The sequence below is a fragment of the Herpailurus yagouaroundi genome, unplaced genomic scaffold, assembly GCF_014898765.1.
Source record: "Herpailurus yagouaroundi ecotype Mexico unplaced genomic scaffold, PumYag 483, whole genome shotgun sequence".
NCBI classification, from domain to species: Eukaryota; Metazoa; Chordata; class Mammalia; order Carnivora; family Felidae; genus Herpailurus; species Herpailurus yagouaroundi.
Window position 1 is genome coordinate 6,164,395 of NW_024412700.1, and position 18,713 is coordinate 6,183,107.

At 49.5% G+C, this 18,713-nt stretch overlaps 1 protein-coding gene across 6 annotated transcripts in view; it reads left to right on the forward strand.

Annotated features, from left to right (window-relative positions):
• DYNC2I1 (dynein 2 intermediate chain 1) overlaps nt 1-18,107 on the forward strand; it is a 70,035-nt gene extending 51,928 nt beyond the window's left edge. For 3 of the 6 annotated variants that reach the window (XM_040464559.1, XM_040464561.1, XM_040464563.1), the window contains 4 exons: nt 368-467; nt 635-766; nt 2,555-2,778; nt 5,347-6,058. In XM_040464559.1, coding sequence (XP_040320493.1) covers nt 368-467; nt 635-766; nt 2,555-2,778; nt 5,347-5,521 — 631 coding nt within the window. In that variant the 3' untranslated portion in view covers nt 5,522-6,058. Of the gene's footprint in view, nt 1-367; nt 468-634; nt 767-1,136; nt 2,535-2,554; nt 2,779-5,346; nt 6,059-17,698 lie in introns of those variants that run through there. The other 3 variants (XM_040464560.1, XM_040464562.1, XM_040464565.1) reach the window with 3 other exon arrangements.
• The last annotated feature ends 606 nt before the right edge of the window (nt 18,108-18,713 follow it).

Below are 18,713 nucleotides of genomic sequence, written 5' to 3' on the forward strand. Positions count from 1 at the left end.
ACTGTAAGCATGAAAAAAGATCTACCATGGCCTAACAAATAGGGTTAGCACAACAAGAACTTGAGATGATGGTACAATCTAAAGGACATTTCTAGAAAGAAACTATCATCTCTGAAATTTAAGAGTCAGTGAATGGTTAGGTGGATGAGACCGAGCTGAAGAAAGAATCAGCGAACGAGGGACCAGAGCTGGAGAAGTTGTCTAGCGCCTGGAAACATACGAAGAAACGGAGAAAGAGCAGTCAAGAATTGCAGAGGGCGCGTGGGATCACCTGTTCCTCTGCGGGCACGTGGCGAGGACTGAATGCGTTAAGTGGCATCATCCCTGCCACCTCAGTTCATCTGTTCATCTTTCCGTTTCTTTCCAGCCTTTCCCATAAAGGCTATGAATTCTGGGGGGCCGCACAGACCCTCAGTGTGAAGTTTCTTCCTTCAGATCCTGGTCACTTCATTGTTGGCACAGACATGGTAAGTAATAGTTTAAATCTTATCTGTAACTCATTCTCCTTTCCTGGCTGCCTGTTAACGTATTGTTTGCTTTGATTGTGATGCTGTTTTAATTGTTTCAAGAATAACCGCTTTATCCAGCCTCGTACCTAATCCACTTTAGTCACCATTGGTCTTCTTATCACCAGGGTCTTATAAGTCATGGCACCAGACAGGACTTGAGAGTATCTCCCAAATTGTACAAACCCCAGCAATGTGGGATGAGACCAGTCAGAGTGCATGTGATGGATTTTTCACCATTTGGAGAACCAATATTCTTGGTAAGAAAGTCAGTTGTTAAAGTACCACTTCCGTTTGGGTGGCAAAGCACTGGCGGTGACCTCGGGGAATGTCACTCTGGTACCAGTGGGCTGCGTGGGAGAAGGTCCTCTCCGTGCCATCAGAGCGGCTCATTCCACATCGCTGTTGAATGGATCTTAAAAGTCTTTATCTTCACATAGTTTGGGGCTTACAGAAAAGTTACAAGAAGCTGCCCACCAATCACACGTTTCCCTCCGTGGCTCCACCCTCTCTCTCCCAGTTGTGTGTGGGTGTACGCACTTCTCTGTATGAGAGGAAGTGGCACAGATGGTGCTTCATCCCTAAGTAGTGCGGTGTGGGTTTCTGAAGAACAGGGTCATTCTCCTGCAGCCACAGTCCAGTCCTGACCAGCAGGAAGCTAGCACTGGCGCAGTCCTGTCTTCTGATGGACAAGGCTCTTCCACGTTCCACGGCCATCCCGATAATGTCCTGCTGTGTAAGCAAAATAACACCCAGGTTGCGAATCTCATTCGGTTTGGGAACAGTTCCTCAGTCTCTCCTGCCCTTGACATTTTTGAAGTCTTGGAATTCTCCCCAGTTTGAGTCTGTGTGACGTTTCCTCACGATTAGATTCAGTGTTGCTCTGACCTGTGTCTCCCTGCTCCCTCCGTGGTGGAGTCACCACTTTCCCTGTCTGGTTACCGAGTATCTGTGGGGAGATAAAGGGACACTATGTCAGCACCCCACGTACGGCCCCTCCGATCCCCCTGCTGGCCCTGGCATCCCTTGGCGAGGCTTGCCTGCATCTGCTATTGGGGCGATTGGCAGATGGTGATTTTCTAGGCCTTTCCCTTGTCTCCTGCGCAGGTGTGCTTGTGTGTATTTATTACATGTGTGTGGACACGTGGCTGTTCACTCTCTTCATTAGGTCACATCCCTCACCGTACTGCCTTATTGATTCCGCTGCTCAGGCTGTCCTAGGGATGTGCCTCAGGCTGGTTTTGTGTTTTCTGACATCATTCTGTGAGCCGTTCTTTGCTTCCTGGTACAGCAAACTCAGAATCGGCCTTTTTTCCAAGAGGTCCTGGCTCCAGTCAGGAGAAAAATACCTACCAACCAGAACCTGGGCAGGAAGAAGCGCTCCTTGGACAGGACACAACATCGCTACACGCTCGGATCTTTGTCTGCTTATCATAAACACGTGCTTGTCCCTTGTCTTTAAAGCCAGGGTGACTCAGGGCTCCCTCTACCCCCCGACAGTGGGGGACCTGGCTCCTCCGACCCGTGTTGTATGTTTATGTGCTCAACCCTAGGGTACACAGAACATTTTGTGGTTGCTAACTCATGCCTCTGCTCTTTTTGAGGAAGGATGTGAAGGATTAAATATATTGAGTAAAAAGGAATTAAGCTTCTCTTCCTAAGCTTAAAATTTGGTTTTTTACTAAATAAGCCAAGTTTCATTTTATAAAAACTTCAATCCAAGGAGAATATATCACTTATTGGTTCAAATTTATGTACTTTTTTAAAAAAGGCGGTTCTTTATTTCTCTGGAGCCAGTCTGAATGGCCTGTGGGCGAATTAGCAACGTTCAACTTTGTTAAAGATAAACACTGGTTTATATGTTCCCTGAATTCATCATTAGCCATTTGGGGAAGGGGAAGGGTTCAAGGTGTATCAGGGTCTCCAGGGTGGATGCTCACCTTTGTAGTTTACGAGGACAGAGCTAATGCTCTGAGTGTCCCTCGCTGCTGAGGTTGAGGGAACAAGAAAACAGGACCGTGATGGGCAGTGTCCTTCCCTGTCCCCAGGCTGGCTGTTCCGACGGAAGCATCAGGCTGCATCAGCTGACCAGTGAGCGTCCTCTCCTGCAGTGGGACGGTGGCACCGATGGCCGTGCCATCACGGGCCTGCGCTGGTCCTTGACCAGACCTGCCGTGTTTCTGGCCCAGGATGACACGTCCTGCATTTATATTTGGGACCTCCTGGAAAGCGATTTGGGTCCTGTGGCCAAACAGCTGATCTCTCCGGACAAGTAAGTCTGATGAAACCTCCGTGCCCTCACAGGTAGTTGTTTTCGGAAGCATCCTTGCTGGTCTTTCGTACTTAATTTATGCGTAAGGTTGCTGAGCTTTAAAATGTGGCTATTTATGTTTAAATAGTTTTTATATTTACATCTTTGATATTTTGAGAACCACTTTAAAATGTGTTATTTCATGTTTCGTCCAGAATAGTCTGTGGATTAAAGAATTCACACTATACTATTTTCCCATGATATCATTGTCCAAATAAAACAAACTTTTGGTGAGCTCCTTAGTTACATTCATTTATTGGTCTTATAAATTCAGTACACTTCTGAGCCACATAGCGTCTACCTTCTAGTTTCGGAGAAGGGTTACCACATGGGAATCAATAATTGACGTAAGTTCACATCGGTGTCAGTTGCTGCCATGGACTGAGGTCACAGTCAGACCAGCCCCCGCCTGTCTCTGCTCTGATTAACATGAAAACAAGCCCGCATGATCCGTTGTTGTTTCGTTTAATCGGAAGTTGAGAATGTATAAAGTGATCACTGTGAAAGACTCTCTCTTGACTCTGCTTTGTCTCTACACCTGTTTTCTTTCTTGAGATTTTATTTTTCTCCTCAGTAAACTCTCCTGCTATGAAATGAAGGCTGCCAATGACTGGGGGAGGGCAGGGCCGCTCGGCTGCATCCCACGTCCTTTTGTAGAGGAGAGGGGGGAACAAGCAGTGATCAAAACCGGGACACAGTTTGACCGAACGTTGGGGCGCACCACTGAGACCTGAAAAAATTAAGAACCTCATTTACTTAGTTCAAGTACTAGATACACTTACGTTATTCTAATTGCTAAGCAAAGACATCATTAAAATCTAGACTGTGATCCACACATAAACATGTAACACGCACACACACTCACGTAGTGCGACAAGTGCTTACGAGCACCTACTGTGCGCCTAGCAGCACTGCCAGCACCAGGGGGCGGTGGTGAACCAGCTGGAGGGCTCACCTCCTGACTTGGGGCGAGGTGGGTAGTAAACACACTGAAGTCAACTTGCAGCTCCCACAACCGGTGAGGAGGGGGGGGCTGGGGGTCTCGGGGCCGGGGACGGTGGGGGCCAGCCAGAGCGCCGGGGTCTCAGGAGAGGGCAGCGAGTGGGCCTGCGCAGAGCCAGGGAGCTGCTGAGGCGGAGCAGGAGAGAGGCTTCGGAGAGGGTGGAGTGTCCTTCCCGAGGCCCGTCCTGTCCCTGGTTGGCAGCAGCGTTTAGTTAGAGGAGTGGTATTCACAGAAAGGGCTCAGCGTCTCTTTGGTGTAGAGAACAGAACAAGAAGAAAATAACCGTGTAAACCGTGAAACCGTCTCACAAACTCGAAGAGCGTTTTCCCTGGACAGCGACCGTGCTGACTGGTGTTCCCGCATCTACCCGGGTGGTTGTCATGCGGGTCCGGTTCAGCGGTGCCCGTGGCACGCGCCTTCGTGTTTGTCCTGCTCTTGTTTCCAAGTTTGTGGCAGTTAAGTGTCCCCTGTATTTTGCGCTGGTGGTCGCACGCCAGCGTTGAAGTACCAGGTAGCGCTAAGTGACCTCTGCGGGTTTTCATGGCTCGCTCACCTGCCCCGAGCTTCTCCAGAGCGCGGCCTGCAGGCAGGTGTAGACTGGCCCGCCCCACAGAGGCTCAGTCAGGTCTCTGTCGGGGTGTGGGGACAAGTTTACAGAGGATTAGTGGGCAGCAGACCCTTGGGGCCACAATGGGTGCTACCTGCGGCCGCCGGCACCCACCTTGAGGGGCTCACTGCTCCCATCTTGTGCCAGTCGTGGATCCCACTGAACGTGGCCCCCGGGTGTGCTGGTGGCCCTGGTCATTACGAGGAGATGGGAGGGGCAGGAGCATTGAGGTAGGTGTGAGGTGGGACGGTCTCGGCTCTCTTGCTGAGTAAAGCTGGGACGAAAGCGTGACAGAGGCATTCCCAGGATGCTGGGGACCCTGACCAAATTAGGCACAGTCAGGCCATGTCAGGGGTCGGGGAGGCCCCTGGAGGTGATACCACTCAGCCAGGTGTCAAAGGATAAGAGGAAGATGGGCAGAGAGAGTATCCAGGTGCCTCGTGGGAACTGGGGTCTGGGTGGCCTTGAGTAGGCCTGGGATGCACGTTGTTATCAGCAGACTGTGAGGGGAGAGGTTAGAGACAGGCCCCCGTCAGAGAAGCCAGTGGTGACGGGACGGGAGGTGAGGTCAGGGCTGCTGGGCCGGCTCCAGGTCTCTCGCTGGGCACCCGAAGCCTGCTGGCACCCCCGGTCTCCAGGAGGACCAAGCTGGCTGGGTGGTCTGGCGCCCAGGACATTGACCTGGCCTGGGTACACAGGTGTCCCAAGGCAGTGCTTCCTGATCAGTGATCCTCACAAACACAGAAATATGTTTTCTAAGTGCTTTCCCCAGAATTTTATACGTTTATTTCTGGTCTAACTGTTCTTTCATGTGACTATGACTGAAATTTTTAGAATTTCCCTTCCTTTTTACTCCTCCCTTGGAGGATAGACGCTTTGGGAGACTCACAGTCACACGGTATGTGCCTCTCGCTTTCAGGCTGGTGGCCATGACGATCGTGGGTGAGGCAGAGAAGGCCAGCGGCGGCTTCCTGGCCCTGGTGCTGGCCAGGGCCTCCGGCAGCGTGGACGTCCAGTTCCTGAAGAGGGTGTGGGCGGCCCCCGCGGGAGACGAGCTCGGGAGGCTGCGGCTGCTCTTGCGGGAAGCCCTGTAGGAGGGGGCGCGGTAAGATGGCGGGCGCAGGCTGCCTGGTGACCGAGCGTGAAAGGTGTAGCTCCGTCAGTGGGCATGTGCATTGATGTAGATAGACGATGGGTATTCTGCATGTAACTTACTCTACGAGAATGTCACCTCACGTTCCCGGGAAATAAATCACTATTTTTGAATGGAAGCAACAAACATTTGAGTGCACACTGAACTTGAGAGGAAACAGTCATGGCAATCATGCTCTTCTCTGAGTATATTTCCACTTATTTTTGGAACAGGTTTAAAATATTGGCACATTTATATTTAAACAATCCCCCATGACAATGTATTTTAGTGAACAGTTTTCTCAGTCATGCAGAAAAGGACATACACGGGGTGTAGATTAGAAGGAGCGCCTTTATTGAAATCACATCTACCAGTCACGTTTTCTTAAAACCTCCTTGGGCTTCGTTGGCATTATTTGACACATTCTGCATTATGCTTTAGTGTTTGAAATGTCTCTGTATAAAAATAACACAAGTAAATAAATTCTCTCTTGAATGTGGCACTCCATTATAACAGGGATATAAAGGCGGGAGAAATCTGGGCTGAGATCTGGGAAAGCCTAGGACGGCCTTTGCCAACGGCCACTGTTACCGGCCCCGTGACGGGTGTGGATGGGCAGCGAGGGCCCAGGCGGGGGTTCAGTCCCTCTGGCCACACGTGACTTCTGCCTAGCCAGCCATGGGAAAGTCTCACTGCAGAACTGGAGCATCGTTCACAGGGAGGGGTTCCGGGAGGCCACCTGCCCGTGTCACCCGAAGCCCTGGGATAGTCATTTGTCACCTGTGTGTAAACGTGTGCGTGTCTGGCTTGTTTGGTGGGTGTGCTCTGCCTCCTTCGCTGGCCCGGGAGCTCTGTGGACAGAGACGCGTGCGTCTGCTCACCATCGTCTCCCAGAGCTGCGTGCCTGCCCTGTGCTGCCGGTCGGCACTCAGCCAACGGTGGAGGAAGGGAGGAAGGGAGGCCCGGTGGTCGAGAGATGGCAGGGAGCTCTCGCTAATGCAGAGCAGGGTCCTACCAGAGTGCCATGTTTCATGGCTGGATATGGAGATTTTAATTCTGGAAATAGGCTCGTCCCCCTGTCCCCTCGTCTACCCGTCCCCATCCGCAAATCCTGATTTGTGAAATTTGACCTAAACTGGAACTGAGAGGAATCTAGCTACTCCTCCAGCAATAACCAGTAACCTCCAGCGACCTCCAGAATAAGATGGCATGAGGTTAGCAGTCATACCAGCTCTTCTAAGTTCCAGTAGAGGCTCAGGAAGACAGAAAGGACAAAGCACTGTCCCACTGATGAGGAACTTCTAGGTGTGAGATTGTTGGACGCCGCTGAAAAGCACCATGACACCTAGGGATTGAGCGCCTCCCATTGGAGGCTGTGGTTGGACGCAAGACTGTGTCTGCCCCTTCCCATCCCCCCGGAAGGCTGCTTCTCCCTTCGGTGGATGCTGCTCTCGGCTTTTACAGACATAGCCCCCCCATCCCCCCCCAGCCCGTGCCCACCCTCCCTCAGCACCTCCTTCCTCCCCTCTGCCTCGAGACCCCAACGCCAGGAAATCCCAAGAGGGAGATGAATGGCAAAATGTAATTTTGCCAAAATTCTCATCGAGGACACGTGGAGATTAGAAGAGTCCTTACTGGAGAAGCCGGTTTTGTGGGGTTTCACTCTTTGTTCAGAGTGTCCAAGAGACATTAAGGAAGAGGAGACCCCGTCTGAGTCCAGCGGGTCTGCAGTAGGAAGAATCTGCTTTGGGCTGGAGGCGTGCACAGCCTGTCACATGTAGTAAGCTCCTTCTCTCGAAGGAGAAGGTCCCACTGAACCCTGCTTGTTGGCGTGCACAGCCTGTCACAGTGTCTAGAAGATGAAGGTCTCACTGAGCCCTACTTGTTGGCGTGCACAGCCCATCACATTGTCTACAAGGAGAAGGTCCCACTGAACCCTGCTTGTTGGCACCCGCAGAGTCTGGACATGACTGTTCTTTGAAGGATGAGCAGACCAAGAGTGAAGAACGCAGTGCCGGGAAATAGCACAGCGAATGAGAGAATATTATGCTGAGGACCCAGAAAGGGAGCAGACCTCCAGAGACAATGGGGCAGAGGAAGAAAAATAGGCAGCAAACCACAGCCAAAGGGTAGGCTGTAAGGACAGGTGGCTTCCATGAGAAGGAGTAGAAGCCACAGGAGAAAACAGATTTAACAATAAATGCGAGAGAAAATGTGTAAAATAAGAATTAAGATCCACACTGAAGATGATGAGTGTCTATTTTCTGTAAGGAGTGATGGGTCAGTGATGTGCTCGAGGAGTTTTTCAGGATGCAGAGGGACAAACTGATGAGATATTGGAAGACCTGAGTGCAAGCTAGGAATTACAGGTCTTTTTAAGGAGAATAATTGGAAAAGAAGTAACAATAAACAATGGTAGGAAAACTTCCTGTGTTGATAAAAGGCCTAAATACGCATGTTGGAAGGCTCACTGAGAGGTGATCCATAGGCAGGATCCAGGAACAGGGTCAACATAAAGTATCAGTGTGCTTTCAGAGCCCAGGAAATGGATTTTATTTCTCCTCTTTTTTCCTCCTCCTTACTTAATTGAGCATTTTTTATGATTCTGTTTTATGTCTATCGACTTATCACTTACAGCTCTTTTATTTAAAAAAAAACAACTTTTTTTAACATTTATTTTTGAGAGACAGAGACAGAGCATGAGCAGGAGAGGAATAGAGAAAGAGGGAGACACAGAATCTGAAGCAGGCCCCAGGCCCTGAGCTGTCCGTACAGAGCCCGACGCAGTCTGTAAGCTCAAACTTACAGACTGTGAGATCATGACCTGAGCTAAAGTCAGATGCTTCAACGGCTGAGCCACCAGGCACCCCATCTAGTGATTGCCCTGGGGCTTACTACATGTGTCTTTATTGAGCCAGCATGGGTCTCTGATATCACACCTCTCTGTGGGTGGTGTAGGAAGCTTAGCTCCTTCCTCTCATCCTGGATGTGTCTGCCATAGATTTTTCTTCATACGTGCTGTAAACACTCAGTGTGTTGTTGTTTTTGCTTTTGACAGTTGTCTTTTCAAGCAATCCCACATCTCAAGAATGAGTTTCATCTCACCCTCCTTTATCCTGTGCTTCCCTTTTCTTTCTGTTGATCCAAGTTGCTGTCTGGTATTCTCTTGTGCCTGAGGACCTTCCTGTAACATTCTTGAAGAGTAGCTATGGTGGCAATGAATCCCTAAGAATTTTGTTTGTCTAAGAAAGTCTTTATTTCTCCTCCACTTTTGAATGCATCTTTACTGGGTGTAGCATTCTAAGGCCAGAGTTTTCCTTCAGCATGTCAAAGATGTCCCTCCATCATCAGCCAGATTTCTGACCAGAACGTGCCTAGATTTTCATCTTTGTCCCTGTGTGTGTAACATGTCTCTTCTCTGGCTGCTTCTAGGATTTTCTCTTTGACCTTTACGAACAATATGAATACGATATGTGGGTTTCTTGTCCATCCACCCCTACTTTTTAAAAAACTTTGTCCTGCTTGGTGTTCTCGGAACTTCTTAGATCTTATCATTAATTTAAAAATATTCTCAGCCATTATTTCCTGAAATATTTCTTTTCCCATGTTCTCTCCTCTCCTCAGATTCCAGTAATGTATGCATTAGACCGTTTGATATTGTCTTAACAGCTCCTGGATAATCTGTTCTGCCTTTCTTTCTTTCTTCCTTTCTTTCTTTCTTTCTTTCTTTCTTTCTTTCTTTCTTTCTTTCTTTCTTTCTTTTTCTTCTTCTTCTTCTTCTCCTCCTCCTCCTCCTCCTCCTCCTCCTCCTCCTCCTCCTTCTTCTTTTCCCTCTTTCTCTTTCAGTTTGGGTAATTTCTCCTGATCTATTTTCAAGTTCACTGTTTGCTTGGCTGTGTTGAGTCTAAGGATGAGCCCACTGAAGGCATTCTTTTTCTGTTACTATGTTTTTCTCCTCTGGCTTTCACATAGTTTTTTTTGTAGTTATCATCTCTTTGCTAAAATTATCCATCTGACCTGTGTGTTGCCCACCTTTTCCATTATAACCTTTAATGTGTTACTCATTGTTATTTTAAGTTCTCTGTGATCTAGTCAGCTAGTTCCAGCATCAATGCCATATCCTGATGGTGGTTTCGTCTTTTGGGAGTCTGTTGGGTGTTGTTTTGTGTTGTTGTTGTTGTTGTTGTTGTTGTTGTTGTTGTTGTTGTTGTTGAAAGCTGCTTATCTGATACAGGACAGTGGAGACTAAGGCCTGGAAATGGCTGTGCCTTGTCTTCTGGAAGGCCTTTCATGTGGGGCTTGGGTCACTCTAATCAGGGCTTGGGATTTGCTGTTGCTCTAGAGTTTCCTTGTTGATCCTGTGGGTTTTGGGGGCGGGGGCTCATTTGTCAGGGTTTCTTCAGTGTCTCTGTGCTCAGCTTTGGGGCTCCCTCTGCACTTTTCCTCAGAGAGGTTGTTACCCAGTAGGTGGCTTGTTGCTTAATGCTCATTGGCCTGTTGGGGGTGGACTTTTGGGTTTCTGTTCTGATGGAGCCTGATCTCAGCAGGTCTCGGGGGTGATCCTGCCGCTTTCCTGGCCAAGTCCCAAGCTTAGCACCTGTTCTTGCCCCGTCCCCACCAGGGGCCCTGGTTTTTATCTTTCCCTCATAGCTACACCCCCAGTCATCACCGGCGTTGTGAGGGTGAAGCGTGCATCCTGCCAGGTTAAGGCTTGTTCTGTAGGAAGACAGGGTGAAGGTCCCGGCCCAGGGGGAGCTCTGCACCAGGATGATTCTCTCAGAGCCGTGCTTCTGACGGTGGGTGGGGGTCCAGGAGAGAAGCCAGGAGAGGCCACCCCCCGCCACAGGTCACTGACCCGTCTCCTGACCTCTCTTGGCCCAGGGGTCTCCCCAGCCCACTGCTGGACCCGGGAATGTGTGCGCTCGCCAGTGTCTCTGCGTGTGCCAAGGCCACATGTCACCCATCTTCGTGGCTTGTTGGTGCTGCTTAGAGCTCTCTGGAGCAGGAGTGCGCTCACTCGTGGACCCTGTCACGCTGGGATTCGCAGAAGACACGTGAGCTGTGAGAGGGTGGCCGAATGGGGCAGCAAACATTCGGCTGTCCCTCCACTCCCGCGTCCCCAACTTAGAATTCCCAAACCACACACACTTGCAAGAGGCAGTGCAGGCAAGAGCTCTCTTCGAAGAAATGTTACTTGCAAAAGCTGCCAGAATCCAGTCTTTTGAGGGTGAGATCCAGGGGGATAATCGATCACTTTTATGTTTTGAAAGATCTTCTTCTGTTTTGAGAAGCACTCATGTGGAATACTGAAGACACGCAGAGTTAGGTAAAGTCTTTTCTACAGGGAAGCCCTATCCTCCAGTTCTTAGACTTTCTGACCACACCGGGACATTGACCTGACTCAACAGATGCTCCCGGAGGCCTCCACGCATGGGTGGGCAGACGGCGAACGGTGACCACGCAGAGCCCCCCCCCATTCTGCAGGGGCTGGTCCTCGAGAGGTGAGCCAGCCCCACGGTCTGAGCCCGCCTCGCAGCGAGGTCCTGGACCGCTCAAAACAGAACCGCTGCCCTTTTGTCCAGCCCTGGCAGGCCAGTCCTCTCTAAGCCTGACGACTGTTTTGCTTGTGAAGCGAAAAGCTGAGGGTCTCTGAGGACTGTCTGCAGGAGGGGTGATTGTGTGGGTGCCGCTGGGAGGGAACTACAGTCTTCCCTTGCAGCTGTGATGAGGTGTGAGGTGTGGCTTGGGGGTGCAGGCGTCCTGCCCTGCAGGGCCTGGCATCTGTGCGTGTTTAGGGAAATGAGCCAGGAGAACAGGAAGACAACCCCCAAGTAAAATGACCCCTAGACAATAGAAAGCTGCCATCAGAGAAAGACTTTGGAATTCTGATCGCTCAGCTTCAAGCTGCAATCACTGCCTTTATAAATCTGTGAAAGCAGAAGTCTCCCTAGAGTGTTGGAATGTACTACCCGGTCATCACAGTCAAGGCTCCTACTTAGAAGCCACCTTTTTTTTTTTTTTTTTTTAATAAAACCTTTGCTCATGATCTTATACACTCAATTCCCAAGCTGAATAATAGGAATTATTGTTATCGTAGGAATAAAGAATACTGTCTAACTAATACTTGTTGACATTTTAGGGAACTAAAAAATAACCCCCTTTTCTTCCCTGCTGATTTTGGACTCGGGTGAAAACAGATCAGACATGTGGCTTTTGACTGTGGCCCGTGGGCCTGTTGGCACTTGTGCCCAGAAGTGGACCGATGGGTGTCCTGCTGGGAGCAGCGTCCCCCCGGGCAGCACACAGCAGAGAGAGCAGCCATGCGCTCACTCACAGGTGCACCTGAAATGGGGAGAGGAGGGCGTGGCCAGGGCCGAGAACCACCGTCTCTCTGACTCTCATGTTTTTTATCTATTATCAATTATCCACTGTTTTATCATCTATCGATTAATCATCTATCAATATATTATCTATCCATATCTTATCTGCTCAAAGGTAAGGAGAGAGTGGACACCAGAGGCCACATTTTAAAGACAAAATGTGCGATGCAAGGTACTGGTTGGTCTCAGAGAATCCCTGCGGCTGGCGGCCACAAACCACAGCCTCCAGCGCGGCCACGGCTCTGCTCCTGCCGCCTTTCCAGAAGCTCCAGGCACAGGGCCGTCTGGCAGGTGTGGCTGTCCTGGGCCAGGCTCCTGGGAGCCCCCGAGTCCCCGGACCCTCTCGCCCGAGTGCTCCTGCGGCCGGGCCGGCAGCCTGCTCCCCGAGGCCCAGCTCAGCAGGGCTGTTGTGAACGGAGGAACACTGAACCAACCCGAACCTCCAAAGCCATCTCTGTTATTTGATTTATGGTGGTTGGAATAAAGGAATTCTCTCAAATATGATGGCGTCTTCTGAAAACTATACAAGGATATCATATTGAAAGGTTCTTGCTCATGTTGTTACTTGGACAAAAGTATAACCTATTTTACATCAAGTTTCTATTAAGAGTTTTGGTACTTTACAATTCTTTTAAAAATTAAGTTTATTTCTGGAATTATAAAAAGTAGTATTTGCATCTTGAAGCTAAATGAGAACTACACTAAAAATATAAATGAGAATAAAAGTGTGTTCTCTTCGCATTACTGCATTTAGTCCAGTGTCTTTAGATCTGTATTGTCAGGACATGGGCAGCGAATCTGTTCGTGACACGAAGTTCAGCTTCCCTGCCCTGCGTCTGTCCTCGCTGCAGGTGCGTCCCCTGGCCGGCCTCTTCTGTGAGGCTCCACCTCCTCCTTGCCCCCCCCGGGCAGCCCTCTCCCTTGGAGAGAGTTAATAGTCACAGTCCCAGACTTGTAGCTCTGCTACAAAGCTGTAATCATCAAGACAGTGTGGTACTGGCACAAAGACCACAGGCCAATAGAATAGAATCGAGAACCCAGAATTGGACCCACAAACGTATGGCCGACTAATCTTTGACAAAGCAGGAAACAGTATCCAATGGAAAAAAGACAGTCTCTTTAACGAATGGTGCTGGGAGAACTGGACAGCAACATGCAGAAGAATGAAACTACACCACTTTCTTATACTGTACACAAAAATTAACTCAAAATGGACAAAACCTAAATGTGAGACAGGAAACCATCAAAATCCTAGAGGAGAAAGCAGGCCAAAACTCCTTTGACCTCAGCTGCAGCAACTTTTTACTTGACATGTCTCTGGAGGCAAGGGACACAAAAGCAAAAATGAACTATTGGGACCTCATCAAGATGAAAAGCTTCTGCACTGCAAAGGAAAAAATCAACAAAACTAAAAGGCAACTGACGGAATGGGAGAAGATATTTGCAAACGACATATCAGATAAAGGGTTAGTATCCAAAATCTACAAAGAACTTATCAAACTCAACACCCAAAAAACAAATAATCCAGTGAAGAAATGGGCAAAAGACATGAATAGACACTTTTCCAAAGAAGACATCCAGGTGGTTAACGACACATGAAAAAATGCTCAACATCACTCATCATCAGGGAAATACAAATCAAAACCACACTCAGATATCACCTCACGCCAGTCAGAGTGGCTAAAATGAACAAAACAGGAAACTATAGATGCTGGAGAGGATGTGGGGAAACGGGAACCCTCTTGCACTGCTGGTGGGAATGCAAACTGGGTGCAGCCGCTCTGGAAAACAGTGTGGAGGTTCCTCAAAAAATTAAAAATAGACCTACCCTATGACCCAGCAATAACACTGCTAGGAATTTACCCAAGGGATACAGGAGTGCCGATGCATAGGGGCACTTGTACCCCAATGTTTATAGCAGAACTTTCAACAATAGCCAAATTAGGAAAGAGCCTAAATGTCCATCAACTGATGAATGGATAAAGAAGATGTGATTTATATATACAATGGAATACTACTTGGCAATGAGAATGAAATCCTGCCATTTGCAGCAATGTGGATGGAACTGGAAGGTATTATGCTGAGTGAAATAAGTCCAACAGAGAAAGACAGATATATGTTTTCACTCATATGTGGAACTTGAGAAACTTAACAGAAGACCATGGGGGAAAGGAAGAGGGAGAACAGGTACAAACAGAGAGGGAGGGAGGCAAACCATAAGAGACTCTTAAATACAAAGAATAAACTGAGGGCTGATGGGGGATGGGGAGTTGGAGGGGAGGAGGGTGGGTGATGAGCATTGAGGAGGGCACTTGTTGGGATGAGCACTAGATGTTGTATGTAAGCGATGAATCATGGGAATCTGTTCCCGAAACCAAGGGCACACTGTATACGTTGTATGTTAGCTAACCTGACAATAAATTATATTAAAAAAAAAAAAAATAGATGTTGCTGACGCCCTACGTGCGTTCCCATGGGACACTAAGTTCTTCTAGATCAGCTGGTGTTTGGGGTGATTGTAGAAGACAGAGGTGAGGAAGGAAAGTAAGGCTGAAAATGCTCCAAAGGATGCTGGGTTTTTAAATATATAATCACTTGAGATGCGCCAAGGAGGCATATTGAAATGTTGCTTCTCCTATCTTGTTAAGAAGGAGGACGTCAGATACATCAGGGCAGCGTTACCTGGGTCTTGGTGAAGCAGACAAGATTTGTCCTGGAACGGAACCCCTCCACGTACCTGCCTGTGCTGTGCGCCTATAGTCCTGCACCCACTGCTTCTGGAGGGGGCTCCTGTGTCTGCCTTCGTGCTGCTTCTCCAGAGTGTGGACGGGCAGCAAGGGTCCATGCGCCCGGTCTGGGCTGTGTCTTTGCGGAACAGGTCTCCCCGCCTGCGGAGTGCCGTCCTGGGTGGGGAGCGGGCTGGTTCCTTCTCCCTCTCTGTCTCCTTCTTGAGCCCCCAGTGCCCCCTGGCTTCCTCAGCTGCTTCCTCCTTCCACAGTCGTTCCTGAAAACCTTGGCCTCCTCGGCCTGCGTCATTCAGGTGCGAAGTGATTATGCTGGGATGTTGGTCAGCACCGGACCTTTCCTCTGTGTGTTGTGCAGCTCCGTGTGTTTCCATGACAGATTTGGTGGACAGTTAAGTGGCTCTTGTCCACGTCAGCTGCTCATTGGTTGAAATGTGGTCTTTGTGTTACGAGAATTTGTCACGCCAGCCCTTTTCATTTTGAAAATTTTGTGACATATTCTGAGATATATGGAAATTTCTACTCTCTTTGGTTTTATTGCCTGGCACATGATGGGTGGCCAACTGCATACACAGTAACTTTTTATTTTACTACATCAGACAGAAGATGTGAAACTACTTAAAATTGTAACAGGGATTGAAATTGGAATGGCAATTATACAGATACAAAGTATCTGTAGCAAAGTATCCAAGCACCCAACAGGCCTACAGACAGTGGTCCTGGGAGCGTGTGGGTTTGCACCTGCCCAGCCAGAAATAACATGTCCCTGCTTGACTTCTGTTGGCATTGATTACGAGGTGCATCTTGATTCCAGAAACAACAAAGCTGTGGGTCAGATGCGAGCATACACCTGTTCTATCTTTAGTATCACCTGACTGTCTTATTCTGACACCCTGGCTTCCAGTCGCTTTGCTGATTTGAGATCCAAAACATAGTTAATCTTTCTTCCTCACGTCGGCTATTTTCTGGCATTGAGACTCTTGGCCAGAGGCCTGTTCTGTGCCTTGGCTAGCTGCTGGCATCCGCGGGCACACTGGCCCCGGGCTGCAGCTGCACAGGACCCGGATGTCCCCCCCTTGTCTTCCTGACTTGCTCTGCACCCTGCAGCATCTTGGTTACACATATCCAGGCAGCTCTGCATACTCAGCGGTGGGTTTAAATGCACTGAAACCAACCCGAAAACCTCTTGTATAAGCGTTTACAGATAAAGTTCTTCCTGTGACACTCGCTCAGAATTTAGTTCTTGCCACCATTCGGCCAGTTCCAGCCCCTGCCTCTGGCTCATTGGCACGCTTGTTGGATGCCTGTTCGCACCTGCCTGCTGGCTGCTATACGGAGCGGAGCGCACCCTCAGCGCCGTGCCCGCATTCAGTAAGTGCAAAATCAGAGAGAAAGTGGAGCCAAGGGACGTGTCAGAGACTCACAGACCACTTTGCTGCAAAGACTGAACACCATAAATCCAGAGAAGAGCAATGAGATGATCTCGAGTTTTCTTCTGACTCTAGGATGATTTAGATCACTCACGAGATAAGCGTCTGGTCGGCCCGGAGGAGCGGGGCACGTGCTGTGTGCTCTGTAGCGTCAGAGGAGCTGATGAAGCCCGTGCCTCCGGAAGAGTCCTACTGGGCTCCTCCACACAAGACTGTGTATTTACAGACCATAAGCCGGTTTGGGGCCGTGGCTCAAAGTGAGTTGCTCTGCTCTGCGCTGAGGCATGTGGAGAAGAAGGCTTTGTTCTGAGTGAGGCCCGTTACAAGTGGCCTTTCCCCGGGCCTTCTGTTTGGCCCCAGAATGTGGCTCGTACCCTCCCCATTTCATCCTGGAGGGACATGTGGACTCAGATGTCACATGCCCACCCGGACAGGACCACCGGGCTCTCACACACACACTGCTGGCCAGAACCGTGCAGACCCGTCATCCAGTTTATGCAGATGTGACAGACGGCCAGCCTCCTCGGTGCCAGAGCCGCTTGGTGCTTTTCCAGGCTGGGATCCTGTCAGCAGGGTCCTCACGAGCGCTGCTGGTGAGGGGGTTCCTCAGGCATCACCCCACTGATAACCCAGGGGACCTGCGCCAAGCCAGATCTGGATGGTGTCCTGCCATTCGCGAGACCTTAGACCTGGGGGCAATTCTGTGAACAGCCTGGGAGGATGGCAGGAAGAATGAAGCTTAGAGAGACAGACAAGAAACATCCACAGGGAAGTCAAACATCCACGGGGAAGTCGGGCCTCTGGCAGGGCCGTTTGTGTTTATTTTGCTCCCAATTCTATGCAAAGTAGCTGGCTTTGAATTGCTTGCAGTTTTATTAGTCGAATCTCTATAAAGACCTCCTAATAATGGTGGTCGTTAAAGCTTAACCCTGCTTAAGTGTGGGAGGGAGATGAACCAGCCGTTTCCACCAGTCAGAAATCAGTGCTTGGTTGGTATCTCTGTTTTTTGTCATATTTTCTTCTGTTTAACCAACATCGCTGTTCGGCTGTTTTGCCATAAAGTGTCCATTGAATGGATCCTTCTTCCCTGCAGAGTTTGCAGAGGCCCCAACCGTTACATAGTTGTGGGTGCTGGAGGGCTGTAGTCACAATCCCAAAGGCTCCGCACATGATTTCCGCACGGAAGGTGCTCGATGAGAACGGTGCTCCAGGGGCCTTGGCTGTATTAGCACGTGTTTATTAAAGCTCCTTCTCCTCATTCTCCTCCTCAGTGCTGTGTCTGTCTTGTAGCAACAAACTGCGGAGTCCAAACATGGAGAAGCATGCGGTCTGGTGTCTTTTAAAATGTTCTTTTATTTTGTCTGCCCAATGCCAGATAATTGAATGACTGAAGCTTTACCTTGTTAGGTTTTTTTCATAACCTATCATGGATAGAGCCTCTTTTGTTCTGAATTAGTCATGATTTAGTTCGATGCACATGATCTTGGCTTTATGAATGGATGCGATTCTAACCCTTCTTTAAATATGTGTTTGGGATTTCAAATCCATTTCTTCCACACTGTTGATGTGGTTCATTCATTTCCAGCTCTGCCCCACTCCATGATATTATGTCGGAGGATGGAGAACCTCGCCAGCATTCACTGTGTTTCTGGAAAAGGAAAACTCCCACTGTCGGGAGAAGCCATGGGAGACGGATGTGGAGAATTCATCTGCAGAAATGAAGGTTTGGGGAAGGAGGGGAGCTGCCGCTCCCCGCCCTGCTGCCCTCCAGCCCACTGGTCCCCGGAGTCACTTTCTTTCTTGATTCCGGCCCGTTCCTCGTCTCCATGGCCTTGGAGACATGTTGGTGCATTTGGCATCTAGTCTAGTGAATATGATGAGTTCTCAAGTGTGGAATTAATGTTTTCCTTCAGGTGATGGGCCGTTAAACCACAAGGCTCATATTCTTGGAAGACTAATAAAAGACAAACTCTGAAAGCAGTTTCAAAATGGCCTAAAAATGTCCCAGTGCTAAGTAGTGAAAACAGGCCACTTAAAGGAAATCACCTTGTGGTTCTGTGGCTCCATCTGGCCATGAGCCCCCAAGCTTGGAAGATGCCTGAGGAAGGGTCACCATCCAGTGACTTTAAGTCCCCAACTGGTTTTTTCCAGTGTGATCTCAATCACGGTTTCATCTCTGAATCAGTCCAGGCCCTCGGTTTCCTCCAGCTGGGACCTGCCCAGGACAGCTAACCTGCTGTGGGGACTGGCCCAGGTCAGTGATCTGCAGTGGGGACCTGCCCAGGTCAGCTAATCTGGGTGGGGACCTGCCCAAGTCAGCTAATCCGCAGTGGGGACCTGCCCAGGTCAGCTAATCCACAGTGGGGACCTGCCCAGGTCAGCTAATCTCAGTGGGGACCTGCCCAGGTCAGCTAATCCGCAGTGGGGATCTGCCCAGGTCAGCTAATCTCAGTGGGGATCAGCCCAGTTCAGCTAATCTGCAGTGGGGACCTGCCCAGGTCAGCTAATCTGCAGTAGGGACCTGCCCAGGTCAGCTAATCTCAGTGGGGACCGGCCCAGGTCAGCTAATCTGCAGTGGGGACCTGCCCAGGTCAGTAATC